The 18,586-nt window shown below is 32.2% G+C and overlaps 1 protein-coding gene across 6 annotated transcripts in view; it reads right to left on the bottom strand.

The window, feature by feature from the left end:
* unc-13 (protein unc13 homolog) overlaps positions 1-18,586 on the bottom strand; it is a 174,361-nt gene that overhangs the window by 34,095 nt on the left and 121,680 nt on the right. For 2 of the 6 annotated variants that reach the window (XM_013314383.1, XM_013314385.1), the window contains exons 1-8: positions 8,586-13,650; positions 6,828-6,871; positions 6,217-6,307; positions 5,220-5,228; positions 4,538-4,612; positions 3,903-4,122; positions 978-1,110; positions 552-658 (exon numbers count right to left, since the gene is read on the bottom strand). In XM_013314383.1, the coding sequence (XP_013169837.1) occupies positions 552-658; positions 978-1,110; positions 3,903-4,122; positions 4,538-4,612; positions 5,220-5,228; positions 6,217-6,307; positions 6,828-6,871; positions 8,586-13,082 (5,176 nt within the window). In that variant the 5' untranslated portion in view covers positions 13,083-13,650. Of the gene's footprint in view, positions 1-551; positions 659-977; positions 1,111-3,902; positions 4,123-4,537; positions 4,613-5,219; positions 5,229-6,216; positions 6,308-6,827; positions 6,872-8,585; positions 13,651-18,586 lie in introns of those variants that run through there. The other 4 variants (XM_013314386.1, XM_013314388.1, XM_013314384.1 and 1 more) reach the window with 4 other exon arrangements.

Here is an 18,586-nt window from a genome sequence, read left to right as displayed (position 1 = left end):
CTTTGTGTGATGAGTTAAGCTATTCTCGTTATAAGTGAGTAGAGGCAGTGCGCTAACGTCCGTGAATGGGTTTGGATTTTCAACAGAATTAAATTTGCATAGACATTTTTGACATCTGCTAGTAGACTTTAGTAAAATTAAATGTAACCTTTCTTTGTAAATTTCTCAGTTACTTGATTGTTTTATGCAAGTCGTAAATATAGCAGATATCAAAATAAGTTTGTATGGAAGTCAGGCGAAGATTTTGTCTAATAGAGCGAAATCTGCGAACGTGCGGTTCGTAGCCGCAAAAGACCACGCAAACCTGTGATGGCGATTTTGCAGGACCATTTCGAAGTCCCTTCTATAGTGACCTGCTTGGCCTGTTCGAGGCTGTCTATGTGAGTGTCGGGGTCGACGCTAAAAGTCCGCCTGGTCGCCACATGAAATGAAAGAGAAGGAATTTAGTGTTGGCACACGACGATTGGTCGTCTGGATCCTCGCCGATTCCCCTCCGCTGCACGCCATCTAGTGGAGAATTTAGAAAGTTAGTTGACGCCACATCATCGAACCTGTGATGGCGATCTTGGCGCTCCACTTGGACGTTCCATCGAGTACCGACTGCTTCACCGTGCTCATGTGTGCCGAATGCCCCTCCCCTTCGATGCTGAACACGCGTCTGTCACATACACACACTTTATACATCGTCAATCTAGACTCTACCACGATTTCAATTACAATGTTCATATTTACAACGTATTCAATCACGTTCAACTTACAAATCTCCGTTATGTTTTTTTGCACAAAAATTTAATTTTAACCTGAAATGTATTAGTAAAAATGTCTTCTTACCCTCTACAGACAAATATAACATTTGATAAAATTACAATTTTCAAGGTCAAATACATCATAATGCTTTGCAGTATCTAGTTACTTTTCTTTAACATCATTTATTTATGGGTTAGGAAGAAATAAATGTTCAACCGATAAATTCATACCTGATTAATTCGAAAATCTCTGGTTTGTCCCGTTCCCTTTGTTTCATTCTCTCCTTCATGGCGGTTATAATGGAGTTGGCTTTGTCCTCCGCGCCGTGTTTTGACGACTTCTCGGCAGCCCCTGCGAAACACACTGCTCAGGCGGTGCAAACACAGTTCTTATGCGGGATGCGCCGGGACGGGCCCCCGCCCCGCGTTCAGGCCTGCCACGACAACTCGATAGCCACAACGTCACCAGATACTGATTTTTTTAAAATACAAACAGTGGTATAGTACATCTATACCACAGATAAATCATTGTGGTTGTATCAGATCTAGTAACGTCGAGAACTTCAAGCGGCGCCAGCCGAAGCAAACCCGAGCACTGCGCCTTGTTATTATTAATATACAGTCTAATTTAATTTTTTATAATATATCTTACTTTTGTCCGTATATTTTTGCTTATTAAGGATGTGTTGTTTTTAACTTTACGAAATACACTTTAGTAGTTGTTTGTATTATTAAATTTATTTCGTTTACTTATAAAGAAAGCAAATTAATTTAGGAAAAGTTATTATATAGCTTTTAGAAAAAAAAGGATAGAGAAAACTTAATAGAAATAAAACATATATTTTGGGGATGTACAAGAATTAGTAATTAAACAAAAAAACAGTTAAGGAAAAGTAAACAAATATAATACAGCGAAAGTTAAGACAGCGTGCATGTTACGGGCACATTATTTTAATATACAGGGTGTATTTTTTTATTTAGGTTGTAAAATAAATTATTTAGAAGCATTTGTATAATAAAGTAGGATATACAAGAAATTTTAGTTTCAGGAATATTGACACAAGTTTCGGCGCTGGGCGGGGTAACCCGGAAAACGGGATTTGAGGGAACGGATTCCTAATTGAAATGCACTAAGTTAGTCCACACTTTAAAAACACGTATAAAATTAAATAATAATAATAAATTAGAGAAGGATAGCATGCATAGTAAAAGATTTAAAAAATAAAACATCAAGAAAAATAGAATTAGAAAAAAATGGTTAAAGAAATCGAGATTAAATTTTCCTTTTTGTTTTTTTTTTGCTTTCAAAGTGTAGACTTTTATGGTGGTGACGTGCAGTCGATTAAGGCCATACAAAAAATTCCACACAAATACTTCAAAACGACTGCGCGCCTTTGTAAGGTGAATCTATTAGTGGAACGAGAATTTAATAAAATACATATGAAAATATATACCGACAGACATGCATACAAATAGTGACAAACACTTTTCATCAAAATAAAAAAAAACCATGCTAGGAAGTCCAAAAAGTTAGGAAAGTATGTAAAAAAAATTATTAAATCCCTGAATAAAAATATTTTTTACAGATTTTTAAAAATTTTTCCTATGATTAAACTTATGCATGATAAAACTAATATACTAGTGACGTATTTATTTTAATTTTTCTATGATTTAATGTATTCACATATCTGAGAGTCATTGTTATTTTTTTGATTGCAATTACATGCATAAAATTGACATGCTCATGAATTGTCTATGTCTTGTCTTCTACTATTTTTTTTACCTTTCATTTTTTGACCATCGCTTAGAGAGCTTAAAGAGCTAAATCTACTAAATAACATTTAAAAACCAGTAGTATAGTTATAACACAGATCGTTACTTTGCACTACATAATAAAAAAAATCGCAAAATTTTTGATGAAGTGTAAAATTTTTAATGAGTGTAATTTTTTTAATGAGTTTAGATAACTTTTTTAATGGTTCTAAATTTGTATATTTATACATAATTGAATGTTATTGTATTAATATGGGTTTGATATATCATCTTGTATTTTAAACTAGCTGTCGCCCGCGACTCCATCCGCGTGGATATATAAAAAAACTTAATTAGTGTAGCCCACCCATCCATCCATCCACATCACATCCATCTAAACATTCGCATTTATAATATTAGTAAGTTAAATAAAAAGCAGCTCTTCAAGGCATAAATTCGCTACCTGCTCACCAATTTTCAGCCATATCGGTAAATCCGTTCTTGAGTTATAAATAGTGTAACTAACATGACTTTCTTTTATACAGATAATAAATTTTAGTTATATCGGAATTAGAAAAATTCTGAAGCCACAAAATAAAATGGTGTTAGCGTGGAAAATGGAAGTATGCGAACACAAAGGCTATCTTCGAGAATCTTGATCCTTAAGGATCATACAGGATCCTTTGTTTCAAAGAACATCATAATATATAAGAAAAGGGAAAAGTAGGCTTTATACAAGATTTTCCGAATAAAGAGTGTTTTCCTAGTAAATTTCAATCGAATGTTCTTAGTTATGGGAGTTATGATATGATATCCACGGTAAGAGTGATTGTGAGTTTTATTGTTCCCCAGAGTATAGTCCACTTGTTTTTATAAGAAAAGTGAGCACAACTGCCACAATTTTGATAGTTCATAGCTTGATAAAAAGTGTTTTATATTGGAATTCCCATTGTATTATAAGAAGCAAGTAAAATATTGTTAACAGTGAATGCAGATTAGTCATAGTAACAACATTAAAGTGTAAGTACAAAACTTAGCTTAGTAAGTAAAGTAACGATCAGTGAAGAATTGCAAAGAAATTGTATTATTTAGTTACAAATTTAATGATATTTTACTAAGCAATTAATTAAACAACAAAAACCATATAAATCTCCTTGTATATTTTTTGTAACTGACCAAATATCTTTTTTACAAGCGTATATCGTTTTTGAAGTTTTAGATGAAATTAAGTGAGAATTAGTTTTTGTCTATAAATTTTAACTAATTTTTGATTTTAGAATTATTGATATTTAGTAACTTAATTTCCAATTATTTATTTACCAGAGATTTTATTATTATTTTCACTTCAACGATAAGTAAATTCTCACTTATTGTAATTTTTATGACAGCATTTAAAAAACTTACTCTGAAGACAATCGGCATTGAGTAAATCCTTGCATTTCTCGTGGCATTTGACCCCGCATTCAGTACATCTCACTCCTTGCCGCGCGATACCCCAAAGCAAACCTTCACATTCATAGCAATATGTCGGCGAAGTGGCCGTCCATAGAACGAAATTATGAGGCGTCGTCGATGAAATGGGATAGATGAGAGCTTGCAGTGTTTTCTTGTATACGTGCATTTTCTGTAACACAATTCCCATGTTAGCATTTTAATGATTAAATTCATTAAAATTTAGAACACCCTGTAGCAAGTTAATTAAAATCATTAAAAATTTTATATTAAATTTTACATTAGTATTACATGTAGATTTTACATTTCTTGGTTATACAGTAACTTAAAAAGTTTCTTTACATTTACATTCTTACCTGTTCCTTTTAGCTCCTAAGGATTTTTTAAATAATCACAAGACTTCAGTGTTACCCATTCAATAGAAATTATTTTAGTACACATAATTTTTTAATAATTTATACACAACTAGGATCCTTTTTAATATATGTGTTTGTCCATTGCACTGGACAGAGCTTTTGAAATTGACACATTTCCACAGACTACATAAGTTCAGTATATTTCAGATATTAATTAAACAGTTAACTCACCAATTCTTCATCATTCAACGTTGCTCTATGTACAGCTGACGTCAGACCTGCATTCCTCTTAGTAGCTGCCATTGTCTAGATTATAAATTAATTTTAATTAATTAGTCGTAATAGCAATAAATTATTTGCTTTTTTTAATATTCAATCAATATGAATAAACAGTGAATTCTAATTATTTTCGTGAACAGCATTTGTGTTATATGCATAGTCTACACATGCCTTAATCGTTAAGCAGTTTCGAAAGCCTGTATGTTTATTTTTTACAAAAATACAAGAGAATCATCTATAAAATTAATTTAACTGGAAATTCTATTAATATAATTTATTTTATAAATAGCAAAATTATAAAATTCTGAGATATATTCATGAGTTCAATAGACAAGTTTGAATTGGCAAGATTATTGATGGAGACATAGAAAGCAAGTGTCATTTTATACTATAGAGTATTGCTAAATACGTTAAATTAAGATAAAAAAGCATATTAGAACATATAGTTAAAAATATAGATGAAGAAATTGTGATAATAGTGTGAGAAGAAAACTAACATTTTCGTGCAAAGATTAACATTCGCATGCATTGAAACAATAAATTTTAAAAATAAAAGCTATTTTATGCATATCAAAAGCCGTGTCTATTATTTAAAAGGCATGCATAGAATAGATGTGATATTGGGACAAAATACCTTGAGAACCTGCAGGTCCGTGGTAAGGATTAAAATGCAAGTACATTATTAATTTTATTCCAGGTATAAATTTCAGGAATAATTTTAAGAATAGTTTTTTTCATATCCGCTATAAGGTGACCCCTAAGTATAGTTCAAGTTTCAATCAGTTGAGGGCTTCAGGTCTAACTTGGGATCATGTGACTTGGAATTTGGAAAGGAGAGACAACAACAAAGAACATTAAAACATCAAAGAAGAAGAAGGTTTATAAAGTTCAGTACTAAATCTTCAACAAGTACCAATTTAAGGAACAATAAATGGAGAGTATAAATATTTATTAAATAAGACGTGTATTTGAAAGAAACAATCATTGTTACTTTAACTATAGACAATTGTAAATTTTTTGCAACTTTTTTTTAATTTTCAAAATATTTTTAATAAAATATTTTTTCTGATATACAATAAAACATACTTATTTCACACTTTTCTTTAACCTACAATTAAAAAAATAAATACAATCGTGAAATTGCGTAATGTACACCATCTATAGAATTTGACTATTTGTTAATTTAAGTTCATAGTTAAAATTAAATATAAAATGAATTTTACATTCATCATCAGCTCACTATACGTCCCCATTGAGGGGCTGGTTACCCTAAGTGAGTGGTGACTTGATCATAATCAAAAATAAATTAACATTGTTGATTAAAAAAAACACTCTCCATAAATTGTTAGACAGTATAGAAAAGTTATCGTTTAGAAAAGACATTTATTACGCGCCTATGTTACTAAGCTCCAGAAAGCGAACGTTGATATGAGCTGAAAACATTAAAGACCAGTTTCAATCTACATTTAAAGTAGACGTTATATCCCAAAAGATCCCATTAAATAAAACTTATCACTTAATTAAAATTTTAATTTATAATAATAAGTGAATTGAAACCGGCCATAACTAATTCCATTGGGACTTTTGACTAATGATTTTAATATAGATTCAAATTTAAAATATGTACTTACAAGTTCAGATACCAGTGGTATTGATTTTCTTCTCGGTCGTATATCGGGCATGCTGTCGATGTTGCTATAGAATGGGTTATCTCCGGGATGTCTACAAAATTATTATATTTAAAATAGTAAGAGGAGAAATTATTTATTAGTACAACTAATGCAATTTTTAACAATAAACTAAGAAAGAATCTAACGAATTGTCTTAAATCTAAATAGTAAGATATGTGTGAACAAAGTTAAAATTAACAAATATTTTCTTTTAAATTATTTCGCAGTAGATGTCCGCTGATATCAAGCCTGTCGTTTACTGTGACATTCATTCTAGAATGGTTACTAAGGGTAGATTTAATATAATGTGTAATGTACACTTAAAAAGCCCCATAGCATTTTAATCGTACGAAATCTGCAGTTAGGTAAGCAACGCATATGCAACTGCGTATGTCTATGGGCAACGGTCACTTCGCTATATCAGCGATTTCAGGTGGGCGCTCGCTCGTTTGCCGCCTTATAATATAAAAAAAAACATTATTGAATTAATAACAGTAAAACCTCCTTCGTGTTGTTGCAATGTTTATGTTTTGTAAAATTTAAATAATTAAAATAAATGTTTATAGACATACCCATTTCCTCGACCACCTTGCTCGTTGAATCCGCCAGATCCATTCTAAAATAAAAATAAAAATAACAATTAAAAAAAGAAAAATAATAATAAAAAAAAATTAACATTGTTTATTAAAACGTAAAAACAATAGAAATATAGAATTATACATATTTTTATCGTTTGAAGTTTTTATATTTCAAAATCAAGATTAATCTCTCGGCTACTGTTATGGTGATAAGTACACGGAAGAAAAAAATCCACTTTCGAACTTATTTCTATATCTTTTGTAATCAAAAAAACTTCAAACGAAACATCTGCATAAAAATAACAAACATTGTAAATTGAATAAACAACTAATTTATGCTACATGGACAAATAACAATATCCCATCTTGACTTATTCCATTTTCAAACGCCTTTTACAATCTTCAACAAAATACTAAACAACTTTAATAGATGTCACTAGTTGAATTTATAAGTATAACCTATCAAAGTCGAAAGCAGAATACGTCATTTCAGCTAAGCAAGAACAGTTTTCTTTTTTTTTTCTAACACATTTTTTGGTGCAGTTACAATTTTTTACCAAAAAGTTTTTAACCGTTTTACGTAACTACAGTGTAATTTTAGCCTAGGCATTTAATTTAATGTGCCAGCTAATTTTACATCGATGTTCACTACACAAATCTAAGCGACGTGTTAGGTCTAGCCTTGTATTTAAATTTATCTAGATGATTATGATTTTTTAGTAGGATAAGTCCGCTTTGCCCAAATCCAAGCAGTGAAAGTTACTTAGGTTAATATGACTACAAGTATATGTTTTATTAATGAGTAAAATATTTTGCTAACCAATATATGAATAGATTTAGATTTATTAATATTTTTTTAAATAGGACATCCTTTATTTTGTAATTTGAAAAAAAAATATTGTTTCTCATCTGTACATTTTTACGATATGAAATGATATGACGGTGAAAGTTTTTGTACCGCGATGTTTCAAATACAGCGTGTTTCGAATCATACAATATTGTTATTCACTCATTTATCTTTGATAAGACAGAGATAACAGCATGTTTTTGTACTGTTTTTTTGGTAATGGAAACACACTTATTAGATGTCTTATGAATTCTTGACTGCATGAATCTTACATTCTATTCATTGTATACGCATTTAAGCAAGTACCTATACTTAATCGTTATGTATATTGTTTATGTAAAATCTTCTATATAACTACTAAAGCTAAATATCAATCGGCATTATAAAATATAACATAGAAAATTTCAAGTATCGGAATTTCGATAACTGCTTATTGCCTTAGAATTGAAGTAGTTATAACGATCAAAAATGTAACTCATAAAAAAACATTCTTCATGAATAAAATATACTTATTCATAATAAAATCAACATAATAATGACACTTATTCGTTGAGTCAAGTAATGATTTCACAACCACTGTTTTTTCATAGTGTCACATTGGCAGTTCCTAAAATGACTAAAATTAATTTTTAAATTTCATTTTTGTTGTGTATCTTGCATTTTGTAGATATTATTTGTATAATGTGTATATTTGTAAAGGCATAATACGTTATAAATATACGGCATATATATATGTTAGTTTGAATTGTAAAAGAGTAAAGCAGATTACTAATTTTGCAATATTATAGCTCAGTTTTTAATTCTTTAAGAATAAGAATAGTGAGAATAGTAGTTCACATTTATCTTAGATCTAGGAGTTAACTCTTAACTCTAATTTCATGAAATTTTTGCATTAAATAACTTACACCTGCACTAACTTTGTCCTTTTCTGTGGATGGCGTTGTTGCAACGGGCGTTTCTGTAGTTTTTTCTTCAGCCTTTCTATCCTTGAGTGCCTTCAATAGTTTCCATTTACTACCAACTTGAGGTTCTTGTTGTGGCGCTGGCTCTTGAACTCGCTGAGGTTCTTCGTGTATTTGAGGCATATCGTAATCATCGTCGAATTCATCTCCACTTTGTACTGGACTGTCTGGTCCTGATGTTTCACCAGATCCAGAATCATAAGATTTATCGTCTTCATATTCTTTATCACCTTCTTCCGAATCATGCTCTTCCATGACTGGAAATGTCGTTACTTCTTTCCATGTTTCTTTTGTTGGAAGTTCGTCATATTTTGTTTTAATTGTTGCCGTTTTAAGTTGTAACTCTTGCAGCACAAATGACATTTTTTCTTTAAGAATTTCTTTCGTTTCCTCGGGATATTTTTCTTCAGTTTCAGGTTCTTCCATCAATATTCCTTCTTTTTCCGCTTCTTGTTGAGACTGATGTTCCATTTCCTCTAGTTTTCTCAACTCATAGCAATACCATTCATCTTCAGAATCAATGCTGTCTTCAGTACTTTGTCTTCTTGATGAAACACGAGATCCACTTCTCCAAGAATGTGTGCTTCGACTATCGTCATCATCATGCTTATTAGGAATATCCAAACTTTGCTGATGACGTGTAGAAAACTTACTAAATAAAACTCGACCACTATGCATGGAAGGACTTCGTTCAGGGTAAGAGCCTAACTCTTCTTGTGATGTGTTATTAACTATTTCTGGAGCATTAAGTTTACAAGGTTTTTTATTATTATCACTTTGACTAGCTGATTCATCAATTGCTTCATCTTGAGAACTCGTGTCTATTTTGGGTGGTGATTTATCGCTTATTTGCTCATCCGAAATTGATGTTGATTTCCGTAGACGATATTTTCCTAATGCACGAGATACTGCAAACTCCTGAGATGTTCCACCGTATGGTTTATTATTTTCGTTACCACCTTCATCAGTAGAAGTAGAAGCTTTTTTAACATCTCCAATAGTTGCAAATATAGACGTTGGAGATTGATTATCTGTTTTTTCTATGTCTTCAAATGGATCTACATTTGATATATCTGTATCAATATCAAGTTTTTCAATTTCAGATATATTATCTTTTTTCATTTGGCTTACCCTTGCAAAGTGGAAGTCGATGTCATCACTCTTATCACGAGGTAAGACAGTATTGGGGGCGTATTTCTCATTTTCCTCTATCACACTTTCTATATTTTCATCATTGAACTCTTCCTTTTGTTGCAATTCTTGAATCAACTGCTGCTGTTCTACAATTTCTTGGTTATTAGATTTTCTTCGTTTTTGTTTTGTTGGGACTTTAGCAAAGACGTTACCTTCGTGTGTTGAATCAGAAAAGACGCTGTCACTGTCTTCCGATTGAGCACTCGATCTTCCTCCGGACCACTCAGTTTCCGATGTTTCAGGATCTGATAAAGATTGATGACTGGTTTGTTGTTTTCTTCTGGCTTTTTGAAGTAAACCGGACATTGATGCAACCAAATGATACTTTTTTTTCCTCCTCTGTGCCGATAAAATTCTCTCCTTAAGAGATTTCTCCTGTTGTGGTTGTTCCACATTGTCTACACCGGATGGCAAGGAGTGGGATCTATGTTTTTTGGGCAAATGTAAATCAGGTAACCACTGGCTCATTGAAGACATTGCTGATCGTAAGGATGAAGCACGTTTAGGTTTTTTCGATGATTTATCGTGACTTTTCAATTTAAGATTTGAGGAAATTGATAAATATCCTGACTCGGAAACTAAAATTCCACTTGAATCAACATATTGCTCCTTTCTCAAAGAAATGTGGTCAACATCTGGTGTTTTATACTCTTGAACTTCACGAATAACGTTACCATTACGCTCGTCATATTGCTGCTGCTTAAAATATTCTTGTTGTAGTTGATTTTGAAAGTGTTTTCTTTCACTGATACTCAATGATCTGGATTTCAGACTAGCTGTTTCTATCGAACTAGTTGGAGACCTGCTGCCACCACCCTGCCACGATAATTGATCTTCCAGAGACACTCGTTTTGGAGAATCATATCTACTCGATGTTGGATAATAGGATAAAGCATCCGTTAAACTTCCTGGTGGATAGCCAGTGCGATGATTCGTAACTTTGTAACCGTTTTGATAAAAATGTGGGTCATTTGCACCAATAGTGTTAGCTCTAACTAAAGGTTTTTTACCTGCACTTGCTGCAGATAAGACAACAGTTTGTGCGTGATAACTAGGTTCAGGCGGATACGAGTCAATTGCTGATTTAGACATTGTCTGAGAAATTTCATTTCCGTCCAATATCTCTGCAAAACTGCTTTCTTCTCCTAACATACCTCTTGGAGTACTATATACAGTAGTAAAAATTGGTTGTCTGTTTCCTGCTACTGAATAAATTGATGGTGCTTCGTTCCCGTAATAGTATTCACTCATATTTGTTATAGCTTGATTTGAATATGACATATCAGGTTTTAAGAATCCTGCGTCTATTTTATCTTGTAATCTACTAAGATCTTTAGATTCCGAAATATCGTTTCCTTCATTGAGATAATTGTAATTGCTTTTTACACCTTGTACTTCAAATGCGTAGGAATCAACTAAAGTTTCTAAATATGGCTTTGAGTCAGCTGCATAAGCTTTTTGAATAGCTTGGGGAGAGGTCATTTTTAATTTATGAGCTTCGTAATTGCTATGTGTAGTTTTTGATGTCTTTGGTGATCCAGGGCTTTTTTCAAGACTCGACCACCCACTCATAGATGACAGCCCAGAATCTGATTTCGCTGCTACAATATTAGTTGAATCTCTTTTTAAGAGTTTAGGTGAAGTTTTTGGAGATTTTGGAGACCGAGGGCTTAAACGCAAAGAATCCATGGGAATTGATCCTGTAGATAACATTCCTTGTCGTAAAGGTATCTCACTGTGATTTTCAATAGAAGAAAATAATTCAACTCCATTTGGAGGAGCTGGTGGTGGAGGGCTTGGTGATTTATTTAATCGTGTTTCGTCATAATTTAAACTATCAACAGGTTCTGCGTATATTTCATGACCAGAAAGTGGGGAATGTTGAGCAGAAGAAGATTTGTATACATCATCAAAAGTTTGAGATGCTGTTTTAGACGAATAGTAATTTTGTCGTGTAGTATCTTGTAGTTGATAATTTGAACTGTAATCAAAACGTTCCCTTGACAATGCACTAGGGGATTTATTTGACTTAGCAGCATTTATTTCTGCATTAGCGACAGCTGAACTATAAGCTAAGCGGCCTGTTACGGTAGTGTATGGTTCTGTAGTAGTTCTTTCCGGTACAAATTTTCGTCTAGGTGATATATTTGTTGGTAAATAATCCAATTTTCTCTCTGGCGTGGTGTTCTCAGTTAAAGATAGTCTTGATGGGGATTTATCTCTTGGAAGTGACTCTTTAGGAACATTCAAAACAAAGTCATCAAAACTTTTCATCATCTCGTTTAAGCCCCAGTTGTCGCCTCCAGAGTAAACACTTTTTAATTGCTCATTTATTATGTTTCCATCTTCAGCCAATGTTTTCGCTTCTATTTCTCTATCACGATTAGATGCCATTTTTGTGTTAGGGCTAAGAAGTCTAGTTTTCAAGTCTTTTAACTCTCTCGAATCTTTATGTAATTGGTTTGTCAATCTATCTAATTCATGTAATTTATCTACAGTGATTTGATCTATTGTACTTAAAGTAGACAGATGTACCAAATCTCTTTCACTAATGCTGGGTCCACCTTGTAAACCACAGTAATCTTTGTAATCGCTTGAACTATAAATTTGTCGTGATGAAGCGGGCATCAACTCCATATCGGGTTCTTCAGGCGCCTCCCAGATCATGCCAAGCTGCGAATTCGGCAAGGAACTTTCTTCACAAACTAGGTCATCCCTATATGCTTGATTTAAGCTTTTATAAAACGCCTCATCAGATTCCATGACTTCATCTTGCGGATTTATCAATACAGAACGCCCTACATCTAATCCTTCTTCTATGCCATCTTCAACGGAACCATTTCCTAGTATTTCTCTTATAACTTCTAGCCTTGTCATTGAATCTCTAGATGTCACTGTACGACATGTATAAAAATCCAGTAAAGTCGAAATTACACCCTGTTGATCTGCTAGTAGTGCTTCTAATCTCTCCAATCTTTCCCACATCCTAACATATTCTTGGCTGAGCAAGTCCAGTGCCCGCCAAGCGTATTTAAGTTCTGTTTCGAGTATATTAAGTCTCGTACCGAGGCGTTCCATGTAATCACTGATGATATAATCGCCTGAATACGGTGGGAGGTCTGGGGGTAGTGTAAGAGAACCACAGTCGTCCATATCGCCCTCGGCAGCCCCACTCCCGCCTCCCTCGTTTTCCTCCATCGCGCCGCCTGCACCTGCTCCGGCATCGTCGTGTATGTTGCGCATCATCTTGGGATTGGATAGTGGTTTCGGTGTAACATTTTTCACTGTGACTCATCCCATATCGTTTTGCTTTTGACACGTTTCACACAAAACCGTTTTACGTCACTGATTATTTTTCGTAAGGTCATTTTAAGTTTTTACAGTTTAACACATTTTTTCACTTTTTACACTAATCACTTTTAACACTGCGTATATATTTTGTACTTCGACGGAATTTAATTGATAGTTTCACATCAAAAATATACTTTGGTAAATATTTCTATATCACTTTTCTGCAAATATTAAGCACGGTTAATATTTGTCTGGTATCATTCTGATTTGATCATAAGATAATTCTTATGAACAAGCCAGGGGAACGAGGGGAAAGGAAGACCTCATTGGAATGTGTTAACATTGAGCTGTGATTTAAGAAAAGAATTTGAAATACAACTTAATTTCAAGAGTATTATTTTTACAAAACATGCAATCAAAGTTAAAAGCTGAAACTAGTTAACCCATTCTTTTAAGAGGCAGCTTAGCGACTCACGTACGATTTCACATGAACGAAAGTTCAGAGGTGAAAGGTGTGCAATGGATTGGCAAGGGATAGGGGATTGGATTGCACCATCGCTTCACTGTAATTAATGGATATTATTTTACAATGGATTATTTATTTAATAAGAGATGATATTTAAAATGTTTTTCCACGGTTGTGTTTTGTATTAATAAAATGTAACTTTTATTAACAACGCGTCTTGTTTGTCTACACTTATGTTATGCAGGTCGGGTAAAATTAATATTAAAAATTGCAACTTTGCCTGCATTTAAATTAAACGTGTAACTTGTAAAAGTTTTGTAATTACACTAACTGCAACCTTTTAAATCGCAGTATATTTTTTACGCAACCTAAATGGTTTAGTTCATTTCATTGAGTTTTATTTATTTTGTTTAAATGACCGAAACAAAACCATATTTGTAAAAGAATACTGCTTTATAAAAATTTCGTTGTCAATAAAAAAAACCTTATTTGAACTCAATTATTGAAAGGTTGGAGTTTGGCCAATAGCTATAAGTTTTGCTTAACACTAATTGGATTTCAAGTCATTTCTTAAGGAAAATAAGACGAGAAAATTACGATTACTAAATAACTTTTGCATCATGGGAAGATGTTAAATATCTAGTTAAGTTACAAGTTCTTTTATAACCTATTAACTGGTAAATTAAGATTAATTTAGTAAGATTACTATCCTACTAATATTATAAATGCGAATGTTTGGATAGATGGATGGATGGCTGTTACAAAGTATCCCAAAAACAGCTGAATGGATCTCAATAAAATTTAACACGCTGGTAGAGCATAATCTGGAAGAATACATAGGCTACTATTTTTTTTTTACGGCAAACGAAGTCGCGGACAACAACTAGTAATATATTGATACTAGCTGTCGCCCGCGCGGGATTAAAAATAGATGTTGGCCGATTCTCAGACCTACTCAATATGCTCACAAAGTTTCACGAGAATCGGTCAAGCCGTTTCGGAAGAGTATGGAAACGAAAATTGTGACACGAGAATTTTGTATATAAGATATAACTTAAATTGTTTTTGAGGTAACTTTACGAAGTAAAATTATAATCTATTTTATAATTATGTTTAACTTCAATATGTAACACATTACACGGCTAAATACATACTTTGTACACGTTTATAGTGAACAAATCAATAAAATATAATAGAAGCGACGTTATATGTATAGACAGCGACTTTTACAAAAATATTTTCATCGTGGTAATAAACGTCCGTGGCATAATAACATTCAAGCACGAACATTTAGTATTTGAAATATTTAGCTCAGACTGCGAACGAAAATATCCTTTTTTATATTTATATTTACTAGCTGTAGCTTGTGACTACGCTTTTCGGATATAAACTTACTAAGTAGACTGTCTTTTTTAGACTTTCCTCTACATTTGTATCAAATTTCAGCAAGATCCAATAGGCTGTTTGGAAGATACCTTCTAACATCCATCCATTTATCTAAACATTCGCATTTATAATATTAGTAAGAAATAAGATTAGTTATTCTCCCGCTTAGGTGAGTGTTGCAAAAATATATCAAACTAAAAAGATCGAAGGAATAACAAAAAAAAATAAGCTATTATTAGTATAGTTCAAAAATTGGCAATCACGAAAAAAAACTGAAAACGAATTAAGTAACATCAAATTTATGTTCATACGTAGCCAAGACATTATGAATTCAAATTGAATCGAGTTGTACACTTTAAATGGGCATAGGATTATTATAGATGAGAAGAGAATGCAGCTGTTGGCAGACATTCAAGATCCGACACAGATGTTCACTTTACGCAGCTGGTTAACTTTCTCTACCTCATAAAAAAACTCTTTTGTTATTCAACCATTTATTACCCGACTAATTTAAATGTGCGATTTTAGTGTGTGGGCTTGTATGTGAATATCATTTTATTTTATTTAAATTTTTATTGTATAAGAAAACCAACAGCGTATTGAAATGTCAAATTAACATCAAGCCAATAATAGGTTTACCAGTAAATTAAAGTTAATACTAACAGAAATATTTCCTATATATACAATTTATATTCCTTATATTGTGACGTCTTGTAGCCTACACGACTGTTCCTATTTTGAAGTGTGACGTTAATTCGATTCGTCTTCTTTCCATAGCGTAATTTAGGAGACAGCCAGTAGGGTAAATTACTACCAAAATATAGCTGTGATCCCGTCTGATAAGATTTGATAAATCGCATTTTTTTGTTTTAAAATAATTTGGTTTTTATTTGTTACTAATAGCAATCACTTTAAAAGCTTTTAAAACCAGTTTGGTAATTTTTTAACAAACTATTATGCGAACCAAGAACTTTAGTATGACACGAAGTACAGAATACAACGAGTATTTATGATACTCGGATAAATGCTGAGTACTGCAGCGAAACGACTGCATATTTCGCTTGCGTTGAAAATTGACATAAATTCAAGAGTCTTAAATAATTTGCAGACTAAGTAACATTTGGTTACAGTCTGGCACTTGGTATTAGTTGATTAAAAAAAAGATGATTGTTTTCTAAATTCAAAAATTCGATTAAAAATATTCGCATACTGGCTGATATTAAACAACCTTTTTGTTGTTGTGAATAAAAAAAGAACGATTTGCTACAAAAAGGCACATAGTAAAAACTTTAAACCTGTCCTAATAAATTGTAACGTTTCCATTCCATTCGGTGACACGACATTCATTTTTTTTTTCGTAAAGATTTACGATTCAATCGCCTCACGCAAGCTATGTACGATCCAATTTTTGATTAAAATTGATTTTTTAAGCTTTATTTGTTTTTAAATACGAAAAAAGATTGGCGTATAAATCCGATTTAAGTTGTATAACAAGTTCATTTAAGACTTCAGCATGAATTTTCTTAATCAAAAAATTTATTTAGAGCTTGCAATATTCATCGTTGTAATTTTTGCTTAAAATTCGTAATTGGGATAGCAGGCAAAGGGTTAACTATGGTTGCGCCTAAAAATATTTTAAGGCCTTTTTATTTTTTACTTAGAAAGTAATCTATTTAATAGTATTAACCATTAACCCTTTGCGAATCGTTTTCCGTGTGTTACCTTTATGGACCCTTAAGGGCCCTTATTTTTTGCTTTAAGCTTTTTTATTTCACTAACGAGATTGTACCTAAGCTACCCTGCCGTTGTCAGTTGAAGAAAATAACGATTTTCGATTGTCATTATTGTGGGATAATTGGAGTATGGGTCAATAATCTCCTTTTTATACCTCCGGGGTTTTTATAAGTACCAGTAATCCAACTACAAAACTGATTTTAATAAAGATTTCATTCAGAAAAGGAATTTAAAATAAGTTCTAATAATATTTTCCTTAATTGTACTAATATTATAATATAAATGCCAATATTTAAATGTTTTTATATCTTTTTTTAATTCCCCGTGGAAAGAGTTATGGCTGTTTATTAAAAATACGCAGGAAAAATATTTTTCAGATGCAGATTTTTTTCACTGAAATAAAGGAATTTTTTTCGACTTATGATTATTTAATTGTAGAAAATTACTCGTATTATCAAGCGTAACAAAAGCTAAAGTAGTGAAGTATAATTTTCTGTGCAAATAATTTATTCAACACGCCCAGCGCTTGTTACAACGAAATCATTGTGTTCGTATTTAAAATAATTTTGTTAATGTAATTTACACACAATGGCTACTGTTATAGAGTTCAATTTTAATCGGTTGAATATTGTGTCTTCTGCATTCCCTAATATCCTTTGTCCCCTGAGGCCGCCGCTTGTGTCTTGTTTTCCGGCAACTTTTGAAATTGAACCACCTCATTAAACGAACGTGAACGAAAAATAAAAAAAAATGCTAATTAGTTTACTATTTCTTCAATAGATGATAGTGATGGATGGATGGATATGTTTCTTGATAACATCATGTTTATTTTAAATAATTTGAAACTAAGGAAGCAACACGTGCTTACATAGTAACACCAATTTTTGATACTTTTAAAATGTTTGTTGAAAAACACAATACAGGTGTTCATACTTCAACCTATTACTGTTATGAATTTCTAGACTTGTTATAAAAACTTATTAACTCCTTGTCTGTAATTCCAATGCTTTGAATACGGGACCCAAGGGGATATTATTGCATTTACTTTCTTAACGCAATTTACAATCGACATCTTACAAATATTATAAGTGCGAATATTTAGACGGATTGATGGTTGTATGTTTGTTAGAATCTCTAGAACGGCTACATGAATCTCGCTAAAATTTGGCGTATTCTAAAAGAACACATAGGCTACTCATTAAGTTCTTATTTCTGCGCGGACAGAGTCATTGGCGATAGCTAGTATTGAATTATCCTATGTCAGTAAATCGTTTTTAGTGATTTAACTAACAGGTTTTGAATGCCTTTGTTACTTATATTAAGTGTCGACGGCATCACGCAATTCGTTATAGGCACACTTTTAAAAGTAAAATTCATAAAAGAGCGTAGATTTATGGTGAAATAAAGCTCATTGAGAGAAAAGGTTCTTTGCACGCAAGGGAAAAATTAGTTCGAATTTTTCCTTAAGATTATTTATTAGTTACGAATATTATAAACATTTCTCGGACTTAAATGATGTAGACTAAAAATAATAAATTTGATTACTTATCTATCGCCCGCGACTCTGTCTGCACTTAATTAAAATAAAATAAAATTAGTAGCCTATATGTTCTTCTCAACTATGTTCTACATTTATATTTTTCAGCGAGATCCGTTGGCTCGTTCTGGACATATCTTCTGACAAACATACAAACTTTCGCATTAATATTATATTATTATATAATATGAAAATAAGTCGTATGATTATAAAGTTATGTTGTATCTTTTAAGAGACTTAACTTTGGTGTTCTTCATATTTCAATTAATGGCCCAATTCGATAAGATATTTAATTTCTGTCGTAAAATAATTTTAATAAGATAAATATCATTTAAC

Source organism: Papilio xuthus, unplaced genomic scaffold (genome assembly GCF_000836235.2).
Source record: "Papilio xuthus unplaced genomic scaffold, Pxut_1.1 DF827461.1, whole genome shotgun sequence".
Classification (NCBI taxonomy): domain Eukaryota; kingdom Metazoa; phylum Arthropoda; class Insecta; order Lepidoptera; family Papilionidae; genus Papilio; species Papilio xuthus.
This window is presented reverse-complemented; position numbering and strand designations above follow the sequence as displayed.